This window comes from Corvus moneduloides, chromosome 3 (genome assembly GCF_009650955.1).
Source record: "Corvus moneduloides isolate bCorMon1 chromosome 3, bCorMon1.pri, whole genome shotgun sequence".
NCBI lineage: Eukaryota > Metazoa > Chordata > Aves > Passeriformes > Corvidae > Corvus > Corvus moneduloides.
The window spans coordinates 34268338-34287001 of record NC_045478.1 but is presented as its reverse complement, the minus strand read 5'-3'; the positions used below and the strand labels follow the sequence as shown (position 1 = coordinate 34287001).

The following is an 18664-nucleotide window of genomic DNA, read 5'->3' as shown; positions in this document are numbered from 1 at the left end:
CCAGCAAAAAGCAGCACATTCCTGGATTACCATCTGCATCAGTGTTTTTAAAGTTGAAACGTGATTTCAGAAGAACTAGATGTAACTAACACAAGGACACTGATCACTGAGACATTAAGAAGGGTGGATATACTACCCTCTAATTAAAGCATCCCAGCCCTAATTATTGCAGGGCAGCACTCACGGGAGCACTGTGCAGCCCTCATGACAAAGATTCAAGTGTCTTCTGAAAGACTTTAGGACCGCATTAACATTCCTTGATACAACGTATCTGTTACATCTTTTAGCATATCAAATTTGCTGTGTAGTCTGTGGATTTAACTGGCTGACTGCTATACTTACTTTGGCCACACAGCGTACTCACTGGCACATGAGAGATTTTATACAACGCAGGAGTTACTTATTCAAAGTGACTAGCACTGTAAGCCTGCTAGCCTTCGGCACGCTCTGATTTCTGTAGGACCATGGGGGCGTACTTGTGCTTCGTAGCCCATTAAAGGAAGCGCTTTAGACAGCTGCGCTTGGCCCGAGTGCACCTCAGTTCACCTGCAGCTGGTTACGCGGGGAGGGCCGACTGGGCCGGTGGGTAAGACGGGGGCAGCGCAGGAGGCCCCTCACGCCCCGCTCCCTCACGCCCCGGCCCCCTCACGCCCCGGCCCCCTCACGCCCCGGCCCCCTCACGCCCCGGCCCCCTCACGCCCCCGCCCCCTCACGCCCCCGCTCCCTCACGCCCCCGCTCCCTCACGCCCCCGCTCCCTCACGCCCCCGCTCCCTCACGCCCCGGCCCCCTCACGCCCCGGCCCCCTCACGCCCCGGCCCCGTTCCCGCCCCGCCGGTGCCGTCACTCACTTGATGACCGTGCCCTTGGCGCCCCCTGCCGTGGTGAGCATGACGCGCGAGGTGAGGCTCCCGCGCAGGTCGTCCTCGTCCAGGCCCAGCAGGGCCGCGCAGCGCTCCAGCGCCGCCTGGCTCCGCGCGCGCGGCGTGCAGCCCCCTGCGGACACACACCGTCAGCATCGGCCTTGAGGGAATCAACCGTCTGCCTCTGGAAATTACTTCCGACCCGTTAAGTGGGAAGAGTCAGTTCTCAAAACCCAAGGAAACCCCTCAAAACAAACACAAAAATAACAGCCCGCCCAAAAAACATGCATGAAATGCCGTATTTCTAGAACATTTTCCAGGCTGTTCAAAAACCATCCTGCTTGTAGGGAAGAACTATCCCAAAATGCGTAAGTGCTAAGCCTTACAAACTAACTCTAGTGACTTAAAACTTTTGAACTTAGATGTTCCTGTAATCCTTCAGGCTTCCTTGCTATGCAGCAGAAGTGCCTGCTAGGGCAGACCCCTGGCACTTGGATTTTTCAGATAAGGCTCTGTACATGTCACAGGCAAACAGCCAAGGGGTGCACTCCCTGCTGCTCTGCACCTGCCTCGGCGCCTGGGCTAAGCCAGCAGAAATCTCCAACTGGAACACCACCTGCTTTAGTAAAATCTAGCATTTATTTACATGTATTTCCTCCTGTTCACAGTAGAGCAGCAACAGAACTTTAGAGGGTCTCTGGTAAGACACTGCCTGGAACAGTTCGAATGCACACCCTGTGTGAAGACACACAAGGTGAGGGAAGAACAAAACCTGTATTTGCAATTTAGAAATTCAATACATTCATTTACATTTTAGAAGTTCATTTACATTTTAGAAATTCAAAAATTTATTCCAGAAAAACATATGTCTGAATTGCAGTATTTAGAGGATGTAACTTTTCTGGTGACCTTCCCTCTTCTAAACCCTGACTTTCCTCACCATCAGTGGTTCCCACTCTTCTTGTTCATTTGCCTCCCCAGACTGCCTCTCCACTCACATTTGCGCCTTTTTCACTGTTCCACTTTATCAATGCCTAAGTCACAGCTCACAAAAGGCCCAAACAGGGAAGCTCTGTGGGAAGCTAACTGCTGAATTACATGAAGCTACTACCCTTCTCTACACCTGCATCTTCCCAGATTCATTCGCATTAATCATGTTCATTTCAGTCATCTTCATGAAGATGGCAACAGCATAAACTGACACTGGGGAGGTTCTGATTTGATCTACATAGTACAGAGATCTAAAAAAAAAAAAAAAGAAGAAAAAACCCACCTATGTGCCAACCCTAAGCTACCCAGTCTGAATTCAGCACTGGCCCTGCTTTGACCAGGACACATGGGACTAGAGCCCTCCCATGATCCCTTCTGAACAGAATGTTTTGTACACTTCTGTGCTGATTCTGTACTTGGGGTCAGAAGCTAGTGAACCTGTAAGGTTAGTACTCATTTAATTCATTTAATTCAGAACACCTTTTAAAATGTTCTTTGGTCTGCTCTTCCAAACAACTGCACCAACAACTATACATACTTGAAGTAGGACCAAGAGGAACCAATTTCACTCTATCTTGCAACTCAAGATAGATCTACATACTTACGTTTTCTACTATAGTTGTATTTGTAGCACATCCAGACCCAGAGGAACCAGTCCTTCAGGAATATACAGACAGCAGTTCTCAATTTAGAGAGGCTGATTTCAGTAGTAAGGTAAGAAGGACAATTCCCAACACATTAACTCTCCTTCATCAACCTTCATGCACATTCTGCAATTAAGTCCCAACTACACTTGTACTACTTCATCTTGTGAGTAACGTCTTAAAATTAGGAAGTTATATTTACCTAAGTTTTTGCTTTAACTTTTTTTCCTCACATCTCAAAATACTAACATGATGTTATTTTTGGAAACCAAAGGACATAACGCCTTTCCCTACAGATAGAGTTGCTAATTTCTAATTTCAAGGTATTTTCATGACATTATACAGAAGTTGGACTTTAAAGCTATAATTAAAACACAAGAATTGTTTTGAGACACGAAATGGCTCTTTTCTTTATATCCAACTTTTCACTGAACAAGTTCTTGAACAATTTCAGTGAAAGCCTATTTGCTTGCAGAGCTTGTCAAGTGCAACTTTAAAACAAACAGGTAAACTTGACTTTGAAATGGGGGTGAATTAAGATTGAATTACCCGTGAACACAAAGAAGCTTTCTAAAGCAGTAGTTCACATGAAAAGGAAATATCTCTAATCAAGAGGCATTTTCAGTATTTTTACAAAAAACAATTTATATTTCATCCAACCTGAAGTACTCCCAGCTTCCTCAAAATCGATATTTCCAAGGTGAAGTACACCGGCCACTACTCTAAAAAGATCAAGTTTTTCTTCATCATCCAGTCCAATCTTTTTCATTGCTGTGCACATTCTGTTGAAATCTCCATGATCATCTAACAGTGGATCCTTCAAAGAACCTTCTTTAAGATACTATAAAACAAGAAAAACCAAAAATTCTATGTAAGTGCTGCAAAGTAAATGTAAGCAAATATTTCCAGCCAAGAATAAGTCATAACAAAAAGCATACAAAAGCATGCCAAACTAAGTAGAGATTCGAGCTCTTCATACAATATAGGCTTCGCAAGAACCTTAGTTTATTTTAAGTTGTTGATACTTGGAAGCATGATCTTCAAACTTAAATTTCAAAGCAAGCTTCAAACTATATTCAGAAAGCAGAAGCTAGAGAGAATGTGACTGCTAAGGACAGGGGAATATGAGATACTGAGCAGGGGAAAGGAAGACCTTGGCTAAGGGAGCTATCAGAGCATTTAATACAAAGAAGTCCTTCTAGCCCCAAGCAGCTGAAAGAAGATGGAGGTCCTTGCAGTAGGATGACAGAATGGCAGGCCACGGGAAAGGAGTACAGGATAAATAGAGGACAGTTATCCCTATTCTAAACAGACTTATTTAGAGAAATATACTTGTTAGCTTTTGCTAGTAATTAAGAAACAGAAAAGTTGTTTGCAGTGCTGTACAGGTTAGAAGAATACTGGCTGTGTTCTGAAATACCAATTTTAACATTTTGCTGGTTTTTCTAATTTAAATATATTGAAAGCTATTTTAGCTATAAACCAGTTTAAATAGTAGAAAGTAACACATCTGCATGCAATCAGGAAACTATATGAACATGCACAAACTGAGCTATGTTTTTACACTTATTTTTAATGTTTTACATTAAAGAGAATAATTAACTAAATAGCCTTGTTAATGTCAAATAAGCTAACATGATTTTTATCAAAACAAAGCACCACATGCATCTGAAAAATTCACTTCACACAACATGTAGGCACATCAATAACATTAAACTACATGTTAATTATGTAAAATGATCACCTCATCTTCCTGATAAGGAAAACACAAAAATAATTGAAGTATTAATTGACTATTCCAGCTATTTTTATTCAAACAAACTTAATATTTTTTATAAAATGACAGAGCAAATACTAAATTTCCAATTTAAAAACCTGCACAAGGCAATCTATTTCCTGTTTAAATGGCTATGCTTGGTTTAAATATAATTTAAATTTGATCCTTTATTGAGCCTTCAAAGGGATATGGCAGTTATGTACAAGTATTATGGTCTCATATGTTCTGCTACTTCATGTCTTATATATGTTTTCAGAACTATACTCTCAGTATGTTTTAATTTAGATGAACACTGATTTCAAATCAAGTCTTCTCTTATTTCAAGTCCATTAGGAGACAAGTTTTATGACAGAACACCCACCTGTAAATCACATCAATAACAGAAGATTGCACAGGTTCATCTTCCAGTAGCAAAAATAAGTGAATGTTGATATTCTATGTCTACTCGCTACAATTCTACATTAAAGGCAAATTGGGTAAACTGAGGCAAAATTCCCCAATGCTAGCCTATATGCTTGACAAGAATTAAGTATCTACCAGCTTTCTGCCTCACAGTGATGTCAAATAAATATTTTTGTATCTCACTCTCCACCAGCCCTGATTATAGAAAATAGCCTACATTTAACAACAGTCAGGATTACATCCTCAGTGTTACAATAATACAACCACTAGAAATCCAGGGGTAGACCTGACAACGTTGATTTGAGCAAATGAAGTACCTACACAGTCTCTCATGGTTGAGCACGAGCTTCAAGACAGTTATGAAAGAGATAGCATGGCCACTTGATGGAAAGAGGCTCTTGAGTAAAGTTATTTTTGTATTTTTGTCAGATATGTATGCAGCCTACCCTGCTATTGAATCACAAATATGGATTTGATTAATATTTGAAATAGCTTCCAGCTACACAAATGTGAATTTCATACTTTAAGTATGAGTAGATGAAAATTTTATTATTAGAGAACAGAGTAGAGTTTAATTAAGTGTTTTAACAACTTCCAATTCATATATACTATTAATTCAGAACAAATTCTTTAGTATCCTCATGTGAACAGCTCAAAGGTCTAAGTGCTAACAAATTCTGGTAATTCAAGTTCTAAAAAATGTAAAGAGAGATGGAGCAAGAAGATACAAATGTTTTGAAGCTTCAGACTCTCATCCAGGAAATGCCATGCTCTGGCATAAATAGCAGTTAATAGCAACGGGAAACAAAAACGTTTAAAATGTACCAAGGAGAATATAGTCATGGCTAGAAGTGAGGTTGCACTAGTGATTTAGAGAACAGTTTGGAGGATCATTTCAAAGCTCCAGGTAGTAAAAACAGCTCCAGAAAAAAACATTGCTTCTGACCTATTCCTACCAGCAGTTAAGATTTTAAAAAAGAAAATTACAAAACGTCTTAGGTTTTCGTTTTCCACAGATGACAAGCTGCATCATTAAGTGTTACATTATTGTAAGAATGAAGAGGAAACCATTTTATATACACTGTTCCATTTGGGATTTTATGATGCATATTAAAATGTATTTCTAGGACTGAACTCCAAAGCAGAGTTCTGAACACAGCAGCTTTGGGAGTACCCTTTCAGACCTATAAAGATGTGTAAAATGAACATTTCATTCCACACTGTAAAATTCTAATCACTTTCAACTCTATCTCTATTATTACTTAATAATAGAAAGTAACTGACGATAAAAACATACCTCAGGACTCTTGCGATTTTGCAAAATCTGCTTGTCTGTTTCTTTGTTGGCAAAGAATCTGGTACAGCCTCGATTTAAGTACTGTAACAATAAAAAAGTGGAAAAGCATACTTAAAGACAGAAGTAAGGAAAACATATGCTTTTATTTAAGGCTTGCCTTACACAGCTTGATTTAAGCATTTGATACAAACAACATGGTAAGTGCTCATAACTCATTTCTTGAAAACATATTTATTTACATCTACAAAACTAAAGAACTGCAACAGTACCAAACTTCTGTTGAAAGTTTCTTGATTTTGAGAACTAAAATACTTATTGACACAATGAGATATTAAGTTACACAATATTTTCTTAATTTTTGATTCTATTAAACCTATTCAAGGAGTCCAGGATTACAGAAAAGACAACCAAAATTAGGAACCAAAAGAATTAATTTTCTGGCCTACGTGTAATATGAAACTACTTATTTTTCCTCAGCAGTGAAGTATTTCTATAAGTAGTAAGAGAGATAGTGTATAAAAAAGCCTGAAGAATATTTAAAGCTTATAGCATGGTCTAAGCAGAAGCCTTATTTAGAATCTGGCTTCTGATATCCACCTCATGTTGTATAGTAATCTCAGATTTACTGTTCAGTAAACCAGACTGAATTTAGATTTAAATAATTACTGTTGCTTTCAGCAAAATGGGATTGCCAGCTTTTTTCTTTCTGATTTGTTCAGCTAATGTAAGAACTCTGTCCAAAAGCTTGGACAGAGCCCTTTGTCTGAAGGAAGTGAACTGATTCTTTGCTCTTTGACTGAACAAAGATGTTTTCTAATAGGTGAACACAGACAATTCTACTCTCTGATTAAAATTTACATGCAAAATTCTAAAACCCCAAAATATTCTTCAAAGCATTTCTAACAGCAGAAGAAAACTTGGTGATATATTTAATATTAAAACAAAGTGACAACTGTTTAAAGTTAGCTTGGTGTTTAACAAAGTACTGAAGTTTTCTTTATCAGCCAATAAGAATGCAAATCACAGTGTATTTCAAACACAATATATCCCTGTATTACAGCATTAGTAACACAATCCCAGGAACTGGGGATGGGAAGGGAAAAAGGTCATACTTTTCAAAAATAAAGTGTGGAAACTTATCTGACAGGCTAAGAATGTGAACCAGTATGGTATTCAATAATAACCTAGTAGAAGACATTTAATCACAAGATAATGGCTTTCATTTGAAAGCGAAAACCTTGAGTAAATTTATATATTAAATCAGGGAGAAACTGTATTTTTAAAGAACACATATACACAGTTTCAGGTTATCATATAGTACATCTAAATACCATTGTACTTGAGTTTTGCTTTTTATGGTTTGATTTTTTTTTTTCCGTGAAGTACAACACCCCATTATAACTTCAATAACCCAAACATAAGGCAATCTGACTTCTCTTCCTGAAATTTAGATGTGAAAGAAATTCAGCTTCTCATCCCCATCAACTATACTCCAGGTACAGAATTACAGATTTACTGTGCAGCTTTACTTTCATAGCCATGTGGTTCAGTCCAAGGCACAAAGACCTACAAGGTTCAGCACAGGGTTACCTCATGACCTTGAATTTCTGCAAACCTCTGCAGGGCAACCTAAAACACGAGCGCCCAAGACTGCCGGCTTTCATGTGGGTGTGCTGGAGAATGGGTGAGTAAGAAACCTGCAGAACTGCAGGACTATTTGCATAATCCTTGGCAAGTAAATTCTCACTTGCCCAGGGAACCTGCAGGGGAAGGATGAACCAATATAGAGGTAATGGCCATCAGTGCTGCTGAAATCCAGAGGACAGGTCAGGCAGTGCAGCCAATGCAGTATCTTGGTTTACATGCCCAGAGCAATGTGTCCCTATGCCACAACGGCCAAATGTATGGGGAGGAAGATTCCAAGGGACCACTTAAATCAAAGGGAAGCAAGCCCATGGGGTGAAGAGAATTAAGTTATCCTTTATCTTTTAATAATATTTTGCTTCTGTGAAAAACAAAGCAAAACAAAAAGACCTTAAATTGGAGACGGTCCTATTTCCAACAAAGTGTACTTAAGAGAAACCAGGCTTGAGTCTTAGAACTCAAACTGGCCCTAATTTGGACTTTGATTTGATAAGCTAAAAGGCACAATACAAGGGGCACAATAGAGCCAATGCAAAACTGTAACTTAAGGGATGAGTTTTTCTAAATAACCAATTTTAGAGTATGAGGTTTTTTTATGAATATCTTTCTTGTAAAAAAACCTAGTATTGATAGGAAAATACTGATCAATCATCAAACCTTACCTCGTATAATAAATATCACAATCTATTATCAGAAGCTTGAAAGATGGCATTTCTATGAATTCTGAACCAGACAGACATGCAGTCAACAAAATGTGGTAAAAAAAAAAGTGACACAAGTGTGCTTATTCAGAACCATTCAGAAACAGCAAATGAGAATAAAGAACACAAAAAAAAAATCTTGACAAAAGAAATGCAAATTTAGGAGGAAAATTGATCTTTTACAGTTTTGGTTTCCTAAAAATCTCCTATAAAGTCATACTTGATGAAAATTTATTGCAATATGGGTAATAAACTTTAAGAATATTTATATTCATTTACAAGCTTACAAAGATGAAAATTATCCTAAGGTTTTGTGGTTTTGTTTGATTTTTAATTAAAGATAATCTACTTTAAGGGAGAGAAAAAACTGTGTTAATTTTTTTTAATTTAACATGCACAGTGGAGCTTTCACATGCAAGGAACTCAGAATTCAAATACTAACTTATGGTAAAGCAATAAAATCCTTAATGGAAATTCAAGTGCCTGCTACAATCTTAGTAGAAGTCAAAAAAAAAAAGTCACAGTGTGATAAGGCTGGTGTGACAATAAACTCTTTATAAATGTAATATGTAAGAAAGTGTCCTCTGTAAAAGAACTCAAGCTCTTAACTACTGTACTGCACCAGCCTGATTTTAAGAAGGTTTTAAGTCCAACCCTGACATCTACAACCTTGGGTGCTCTCATGAGCAGAATTCTTGATTTAAAAAAAAAATCTCCAAGAGCAGGTAGGCCGCATATTCTAGAAATAAAAATCTATTAACTTCAAGAAATAGATTTTAATTGAAAAGTGGCTGTACAATAAAAACATGTACTTGAAAATCTGTTCAATATTTTAGTTTTAAAACATACAAGGGAATACTGCACAGAGTAACTGCAGAGTAAAGAAGAGATTTTTGAAAATTAAATCCATATTTTACAAATATAAATGGTGTTGGGTGTTTTTAAGCATTGTGTTTGTTGGGTGTTTCAAAATAAAAACTTTCCTTCTAGGGAATGGAAGCAGTTCTTTCCTAATAAGCATGAGATCAGGTTTCCATCATACAGGTAATAATAAGATCACCTTGATACCACAGTACAAATGTACACTGCACACAATATGGAAGTGCAGCTCTGTGCCCATTTCCTGGCTCATCCATAAGCAGAGACTGACTTGGCCAAGCCAAGAGGCAACAGCTGCCTGTTTGGTGACCAGTGTACCCCACCTTCCCCACAGTGAGTGCACTAATTTAGGTCCCACCTGTGCAACCCCCCAACTTTGCACAAAACTGGTAGGACATTTGTGTATTTAAAGCTTCTAGCCCTCTGCTGAATTCTGATGGAACTGAGTACAAAAGGGAAAGCAACAGATAAGCACAGTCCAAGTTTTATCTAGAAATCCAAGTAGGAAGATAGACCAACAAAGAAAACAATCAGCACAATAACTTAATTCTTTGTTAGAGGGGCTTCTCATCTCATTTAAGATCAAGGATGTCTAAGGAGATGACAGTCATTTAGCTTGTGTCTTTGTAATTCCACATTGTTTTATTACAAAACCCTTCAAAACCCAAGAGATTTGGTCTGCGTATTTTGGGAATACACAAAATTCCGCTGCCATGATGTTCCAAGCCAAACATAAGGCAAGAAGTGGTGAGAGATGGAAACAAATGACAGAACACAAGCAAAGAACTGACTGGAATTAATGAGGAGATTTGTTTTGCACTGAAGAAATTCACACTTTACATCTCTAGAAGAGTCTGTAACAACATTACTAACAGCTGGGTATGCAACAGCACATTTTCTGGAAAAGCACAGATTCCTCAATTTTAAGACAAAGAAAAAGTATAGGAATTCTTCCAGTAAAGAAAAACGTCAGGTAACTTTATTCCAAGATCAAATAGATTTAACAAAAAAAACCCCTGATTTTCTTAATAGGAATGAGTCTGTCAAAGATAATAAATAGAGATTTTAATATGATCTATATGAAAAATCCATGTATGATGATATGGCAAGCTTTACAAATGCTGACTCTGATACTCACCCTAAAGTTGTCAGGAGAGCTTAGATATAGCTTTTCCCTAATGTCTTCTGGAGCACCAGCACAAAGCCTGTAAAAGATATGATAATTCCTCTCTTCTTTGCCTTGCACACAGATCCTAGATTTCTCCAGAAGGTAGTGTGACACAAATCCACCAACCACCGAGTTCTAGGAAAAAGAAATATTTTTCTGATTATCTGAATATTTGTTGGATTATTTTGATATTCAGGTTTTCAATTTACATTTGCCTGATCATGACTCACTCAATAGAAACTGCTCCAAAGACTATTAAAATCTATCTATACCTAATACATATTAAGCCTAGAAAAGAAACCATGGCCTTTACCATTACTTCTCTCCCTAGCTCATGTATTATATATACATACACTCTTCTTAAAAGAAGGGTCTTCTTCACCCCAAAAAGCAGAAATCCATAGCAGAATCTCAGGAGTTATAGCAAAGAGCATCACTACAGCCATCCTTATACTTACTGGATGGCAGTGCTATTACTACCTTTTCTAGTTGCATTTAACTGAGACTCTTGTAAAATAAAAGGAAGGTGTTAAAATTATAGAATACATATTTGGACAAGATCTTAAACAAATTAATTATGACACAACATTTTATTTCCAACACTTGCACTTCTCTTCTGAGAAGGAATTCTAACACAGATTTTGAGAGCCATTTGTTATCTGGCCTATGATAAAATTTGCTGTGCCTAGAGAAATCTTAATAGCAAGGAAATTCCTGAACTTAATGGCCATTACAGGAACTAAGAAGGATTTATTGACTGACAAATTTGACTACAGTTATGCAGTCATTCACTTATTCAGGAGGTCTCAAGTCTGTACTCATATCACTTTGAGAAACCAGACCTAATAAGGTGACCACAAAGTGAGGTGTGATGTCCTGTAAAAAAGGGGCTCAAGTAAACAGGCTGATCTTGCAGTGGAAAGCTGAAACAAGCTTTGAAGCAGTTTCTGAAGATACTCGGAGGGCTATTTGCTTCAGCTTAAGTAATTAACCTGAAACACCATGTAAGTCTTGATGGGTAAACTGACAGATCATGAATCCATTATTTCAAGTAAAAATTTTAATCCCTTCCATAAGGGCTTATTAACACAAACCAGACCAACAGATAAAGGCTCTCTATCCAGGAAGGAATTTCGTTATTTACTATCTGAACTATTAACAAAAGCTCTGAAGTTAAATTACAAACCAAGTGATGAAAACTTAGGAAAAGGCCGCAAGCTCAAGACCAGATAATGAGCTTTAATTCTGCAAGAAAAGAAACAAAATCTTGCAGTTGGTCTGTCCTCAATCAGAAGGATGCAGAAGCATGTATGTAATCTCCACAGAGAACATCAACAGGAGTCTTCAGCTTGGACATACTGACCAGCCATACAGTCATCCTTAACTGTGGAACGTGTGTAGACATATGCCACCCAAACACCACTATACCCAAAGAAAATTTTTCTCAAGATACACAGTTGAATAGTATTCCTATCAAAAAACCAGTTTCTTGACTTCTGTCACACAGATTACTATGTGAGGTCCCAAAATTTCATACAAATGCATTAAAAAAATCAGTAATTCATTTGAAGTTGAAATACGTTCATATCCAATATGCAACTCACGCTTACTTGTGCATCAAAGGAACGCATGAATACCTAACAGCAAGTGAGTTAGCCTTCATCCAGGCTTTTTTGCAATGAAGGGACCCATTTTTGATCTTTTGTGGTTGGAAGCAATTTTTCTACTGACTTGCCACTGCGTTCCAGTAATGAGACAGTACAGTGTGGCTCTGGTTTTTTTTTCAAAGTGACACAATACAAGCAAAATCTGTAAAGTAGGACACTGGCTAGTTGCTGCAAGACTAATAAGTACATTCAGCCTTCTGCCAGTCTAGTACTTCCATTTTATGACAAAAAAATCATCACTGGTTATCTGTAACAAAATTCCAGTACCTTTTCATTGAAGTGAATTTCAACAAACTTCCCAAAACGACTGCTGTTGTTGTTGCGAACAGTCTTTGCATTTCCAAAAGCTTCTAATAGAGGATTTGCTGTTTAAAAAAATTAATTTTTGTAGTGTTAAAATTCAACCAAGAAACTACCGAAAAGAAAGAGAAAACAAATATATTATATTTAATCAGGGAACTTATTTGGAATAAGGTTTGAAAATTAAAGGAAAAATACTACCTATTAGGAATAATCAGTTTTGGAAATTATACTGGATATATTGTGGTGGAACATAAATTGAGTACTTAAATACCAGGTAATACTGCAAAGTACTTGAATCAATGCTGCAAGAAATTCAGACAAATGCCAGAAATTATTCAGTGATGTTCTTCCACAGGATGTAGGTAAATAACTGATATATAAACTACATGAGACAACACAGAATTTGACACTTCCCAATTAGTTTTTATTCATGAAATCTAAACTACCGACTTATCCTGCAGACAAAAATGCCACTTAAATGTCATGCATGCAATGTATTAGATTGATAAGGGAATTAATAAATATCATATTAGAAAAGTGTGTTGACTTCAAAAACCACTTAAAACTGCCCTTTCAAATTAGGTCAATTAAGTGACTGACTGACTATTTTATTTTTTACTGGCTGCTGCTTTTCAGCACATTAAAGCCCACACAGAATGAATGGCAGCAAGCAATCTAATTCTCATCTACATATAAATACACACCACAAACATCATGCACAGTTTAAGCAGTTTGAAATTGCTTATTAGTTATTAAATAGAAGGCCTCTGAAAGACTGCATTTTACTAGCTTTGAAGATCAAAGAAAAATAGTTTACAGAATCATGTTAACAATAAACCACTAAAAATATCTGCAAGATATTTTGAGGCTTCTAGCTGAAAATAAACACTGGAAACCAAGTGAGCAGGAACTCAGATTTAAAAATCCACTGACAACCATTTAAATATCTGCTCCTACAAAATTTAAGAATGAAGAAATAACATCAATGCTTGGATAAAGTGTGGATGATAATGCATCATGTAATAGGACATGAGAATTAACTTTTTTAGTTTGGCTGTATTTTCATTTTTTTAATACTTAAAGCTTATGAAAATGCAAATCTGACTTCTTACAAGATCTTTGATAACTATTCAGGCATTTTAGGTAATATTAAGTTTTAAAGAAAGGATTATGAAGCAAGCCAAAAATTGCACGAGGTCTTTCAGCTAGGCTGAAGTTCCTCTAGCAATACATATGCCATAAGCATACTCGTTAAAATCATACCTAAAAACCTTCAGAATTCATGCATCAGATGCTGTTCTAAATTAAAAAGCCCAAACTCTTTGAGGAATACCCACAAGTACCAATTAATTTGCATCAGGCATTATCCAACTCTTGCCCAGTTTCTGAGTGCCTTTAACACACAGTGGATTTCACTAAGAAACTGGTTTAAGCAGACCTACAGCAACAAGAGATTAAAGCCTGCAGTACTACTCTTGAATAAGTGGTTCAAATTTGAAAACAGAAAACTTTAAAGCAAAGTAAGTAATTTTTTAAAGAAAAAGACACAGAGTCAAGAAATTTCAAAATAAATTTACTATATGCTATAGAGGACTAAAACTGATGTATGAGGCTCTGTTAGGCTGAGGGTTGTTTGTTTTTGTATTTTCTCAAAAAGCTATTTTCAGTTCAGTTAGGAAGTACATGTAACATTAAAGAGTCTCAATGAGGATGTTAAACAGAGTCTTTTTTCACCTGGTTTGGGAGTCTATTGTAAAGATAGATACAATCAAAGTGCTAATCTGAATTCTGTGGTTTCTGACAAAAACGATGTAACAGAAAAATGACCCAGAATCATAATTTAAAAGAACTTCACTGCTTTATTTGACTTTGAGAACTTGATGGTGAGGAAGAAGAATTACATTTTCCTGGTACTAACAGATAGTAATGAAAAAACGTAAAATTGGTCCTTGCAGATTTTATGCAGTTTAAAATTCCACCTTGGGTACTATCTGGAGTACATCAAGTTCAATTCAAACACACATGTAAATGTTTTCTAGATCAATGATTGTATGATACTATAATAAATAAAAATAAAGTGAATCATGAATAAAAAAACCCCAATTTTTCAGAACCTAGGATCAAGGTAAACTACCTGTAAATTATGCCCTAGAAAGTCTGATAGTATTTCTATGCTAGCTTTTATTCACTTGCTGTTGACTCACATTTCTGAAAAAAAAGTAATGTTGGAACCTTTAGTTAAACAAAAGAAAATTCATTACCTTCTACAATTCTATCATCAATATCTTGGCCACTACCATAGGATTCTGTCAAATATCTGTAAACCAAGATAAAAATATCAGTATCATTCATGTCAGGTTACCTCAATTAAACATGATTTAACATGGCTGTGCAAAAATACTAGCCATTTACTATAGGGAAAGTATACTGATTTTAAGTTTCAAATACATATGCACTTTAAAATAAGCTTTAATTTTTCTTTAAATTTTTAGTTTTTCTTTTTCATTAAAACAAAAATACTCTTGCACACTTCAATTTCCTTTTTCAATATTCCAAGGCCTGCTAGAAATTTCTTTTAGACATGCATATGAAAATTACCATTTAACAGAAATATAATCAAACTATTACTGTATTGTCTGTATTTATTAATAATCTTAGTAAGCACATAAGGTTTCATGTCTATTTGCTGAATTTAAGACTGCTTCCATGGATACAATTTCTGTATTCATAACTATCAGTGTTAATAAAAATCCACATAGAAATGGTGAGGATAAGAATTTGCAGGTGTATAATTAAGGCAAGATTCAATTTAGTAGCTGAAGAAAGAATTTGAAAATAAAACCACAATGTACTTGCTCCAAAGTTCAGGTCTTTTTTTAATTTTTTTTTCCCTGCACACAGGGCATGCTTTATGGAAATTCACAGGTGAATCTGGGACAAGTTAAAAACAGTTCTTGAAAATGGGGCCTTCCAAAAAACTTCAGAAGCACTGAAAGAGCTGTACTAGTACCTTTTACTTTCTAATCACACAAGGGTAAAATCTTCCAGCTTTTAAAACTCAATTATGTTTTGTACATGGACTCTATGGTGGAGGGTGGTGGGGAGAAGCAACAGCAGTGATATTCGTCTGTTGTGTAATGAGCTCTTCCTTTGCTGAGAAGCAGAAGAATAATCTCCTTTAAGAGCATCTCTCATGAGATATTCCAGTTCCTGCTGTCTTTTTTTGTTACTCTTAGCAGGAATAAAGTCAGGATGTCCCCTGTAGGAAATCATTACCAGCACCTTGCAGTAATTCTTGCAGCTATCTATGAGAGGCTGCACAGGGGCAGAGCAGAGCCGTATGAAGGACAGACAGACAGTTGTGACAATTCTTCACGGGATGGGGAAGATAATACTTCTACTGTACATAAATACTAGAAAATACATGACGTTAGGGAAAAGGGAATTAAAGATTTATAGAGGGATACAAGTCCAAGGCGGGGGAAGGGAGCGTATTTCCACTGCCCGCACTGTGCTTCCCTGCATAATCAGGCCACCTATTATATAGGTGTATTTAATGGAGCAGTTCTTTCCAGTTACAGTGTTCCAGAGTGATGAAAAAACATTAAAGGATAATGCAAATATGGAAGCCAGGCTGATATATATCAGCAATATGGCTTCCACGTAGTTTAATACGCCTGATTTAGTATTGGTCATACAGGAACATCAATAAATAAATAAATAAATAAATCTCATTATTCAGTCTTATTCAGTGAACTAGGGTAAAGCATATTAGCGTTCAAAACCCTGGACACTCAAGCAAACTAAAAAAAAAACAACCAACCAAAAAAAACTAAGGGAGAACACAGAAATACACATTTACGGCAAAACCAACAAGAAACAGTTAAAATGTCTAGTTATGTTTTTTTATCAGCCACAATACCAGATGTGCAATACCAAAATGACTGCATCATAGACCATAATAACTGCATGATGTCACTACAATTGAGTTAAGGTTTCTGTGAGTATGTAGCTGTTTCTGCGTATTATCATGTCAGCGTTTAACTCCATTTCTTGTAATAAAGTGCACATAGGAGCTAATACAAATCTTACTGAATTGTATCATAAACCTACTGATTACCTTAGTTTGCTCTGCCTCTATGTCAACCAAATGCATAAACACATGAGATTCACATAATAACTTTGGTCTAAACACACAAACCTCAAAACGAATTTAGTGTTTTCTGTCTTGCCAGCTCCTGATTCTCCAGAGACTATGATGGATTGACTCATCTTAAGCACTTTCATGTCACGGAATGCTTTATCAGCTTAAAAAGAAGAATACAGTTAACATGACAAAACTTAATACTCAGCAGAACTGCAAGGATAAAATTAAGCTACAAAGGAAAAATTAAAATGTAACATTTTCAGGAATAAAAACTAAACCTCCAGAATTGAATGCCTTACAGTTTATTAAAGTCTGTTTCCCTTTTATTTATACTACAGTAGTAATTCTTCCAAAACTGACATATAAGAACTCAAAAGTCTTGAAAACAAAGGCCTACTAAACTATATGCAGGACAAAACAAAACAAAATCAACCATCTAGAACTAATTACATGTATTTACAAAATAGTAATCAATGTTATTTTTATTTATTTTTAACAGGGAAACTTTGAGTTGTACTTTGCAACAAGCAACATCTGAAGAAACTTGGAAAAACTGTCTCTTGTTATGCAACTGGTATTAAACCCCAGGTATTTATACTTTTGATTTCAAAATAAAAGACAAAAGAGTGAGAAGGCTTTTAACAAGTCAAACTTTGATTATAGTTTCCAATTATTTTTTATTTTCAAGTGACTGAAATCAGATTTATGCCATAAATAACATTTCAGTGTACTTTCTGTCTACAACACAAGCATATAAAAGGAAACAGTGTTATGTGCTCTGGCAACATAATATAAGGCAAAAAAAATTACTACACTGAAAGACAGTGCCAATCATTTTTATGCCTTTTTCACTTATAAAATTTGAATTTCTTGATTTCTTTTTTATTTATTTTAGGTTTTTTTCAATGGTTGCAAATTATGTTTTTATACCACTTAGACTTACAACACTGGAAGTGCAGAAGAATTCTAACAGGGTTGTCTCGGTTGCTAATTTCCAAGTTCTTCAAACGGCATCTCAAAGATAAGAAGCTTTGCAATTTTAGCCATTAGTGGTTTTATTTTATAAGAGTTCAAAATCCATTAATTACTGCTAAAGGTAGTAATTTGCAGATAACTCTGAAGTATTCAACGGGTTTTTTTTAAAGAGGTAAATACAGGCTCAGTACATACCAATTGCAAAAACATGTGGTGGCAATGTTCCCAGCGATCTACCCTGGTACTTTTTAATAGTATCTGAAGAATAAAACTTAGGTATATCAAAGTATGGATTGACTGCAATAAGAATGTTGGCGACATAGGTCTGTGAAGAAAACAATGAACAGTAAATTATTAGCCAGTATCCAAGCAAGTGGTTAAGAGCAACTGTCTATTATTGGAAACTATAGCCTCTGTATAACAATTGCGTTTATGATTCTCTCCAGCTAATGCAAATACAAGACAGGATATATTTTCAGAGTTCTTTTAATTATCTTCTCAGCACTTCTGTGAAATTATCCTGGGAAAATTTCCTAATCATCGAGCTGTGGAGTATGTCCTGAATCTGACCTTTCTTCCACCCTCCTTTTAAATGATTTCCTATTGTCTGCATTACTGGATCAAGGACAGGACGCCAAAATCTCCTGTTCAAAAGCGAATAAACTAGACTCGTGGATAGCATAACACACTGTCCTCCAGTGAGGAGGATAGCTTTTCAATATCTAATGGAAGCAACTCAGCAGGAAGGACTGACAGGATCCTGCCTGGGAATGCATTCAAGCCAGGCAATAAAAGCATTCAAAGCAAAGAGAAAATTAGCTATAGCTCCTTCCACAGAGAGAAATACAGAATGCAAATGTTCTCTCACACAGAGAAGGAATTTGAGAAGAATCTCAGACAAAGACTGCTTTTTACCTTTCCATAGGATAAGGAAGACTGAAGAGAGGGGGTTTTTTAAATGTTTCTGAGAAAAACTCTCATCGCTTGGTTATAATTGCCAGATTACATACAGGGAAGAAGAAGGGTCAGAATCAAATTAAAAATCAGATTTGCAGGAAAAGATCTAAAGAAAAAGAGATAAATCTTCAGCCGGAATACCTTATTTGCTTTGTTGTTACTGAGAATGCCCTAGAAAATTGAAATTTGGACACTATTGTGATACATTAATAGAAGGCTGGAACACACAATATATGACGTTTCTTAGATGGT

The 18664-nt window shown here is 36.3% G+C and overlaps 1 protein-coding gene across 6 annotated transcripts in view; it reads right to left on the bottom strand.

The window, feature by feature from the left end:
- Positions 1–18664, bottom strand: part of MYO6 (myosin VI) — a 104854-nt gene that overhangs the window by 43978 nt on the left and 42212 nt on the right. For all 6 annotated transcript variants that reach the window (XM_032104855.1, XM_032104854.1, XM_032104850.1 and 3 more), the window contains exons 5-12: positions 17651–17780; positions 16535–16640; positions 14595–14650; positions 12298–12395; positions 10334–10498; positions 5972–6052; positions 3156–3336; positions 850–994 (exon numbers count right to left, since the gene is read on the bottom strand). In XM_032104855.1, the coding sequence (XP_031960746.1) occupies positions 850–994; positions 3156–3336; positions 5972–6052; positions 10334–10498; positions 12298–12395; positions 14595–14650; positions 16535–16640; positions 17651–17780 (962 nt within the window). The remainder of the gene's footprint in view (positions 1–849; positions 995–3155; positions 3337–5971; positions 6053–10333; positions 10499–12297; positions 12396–14594; positions 14651–16534; positions 16641–17650; positions 17781–18664) is intronic.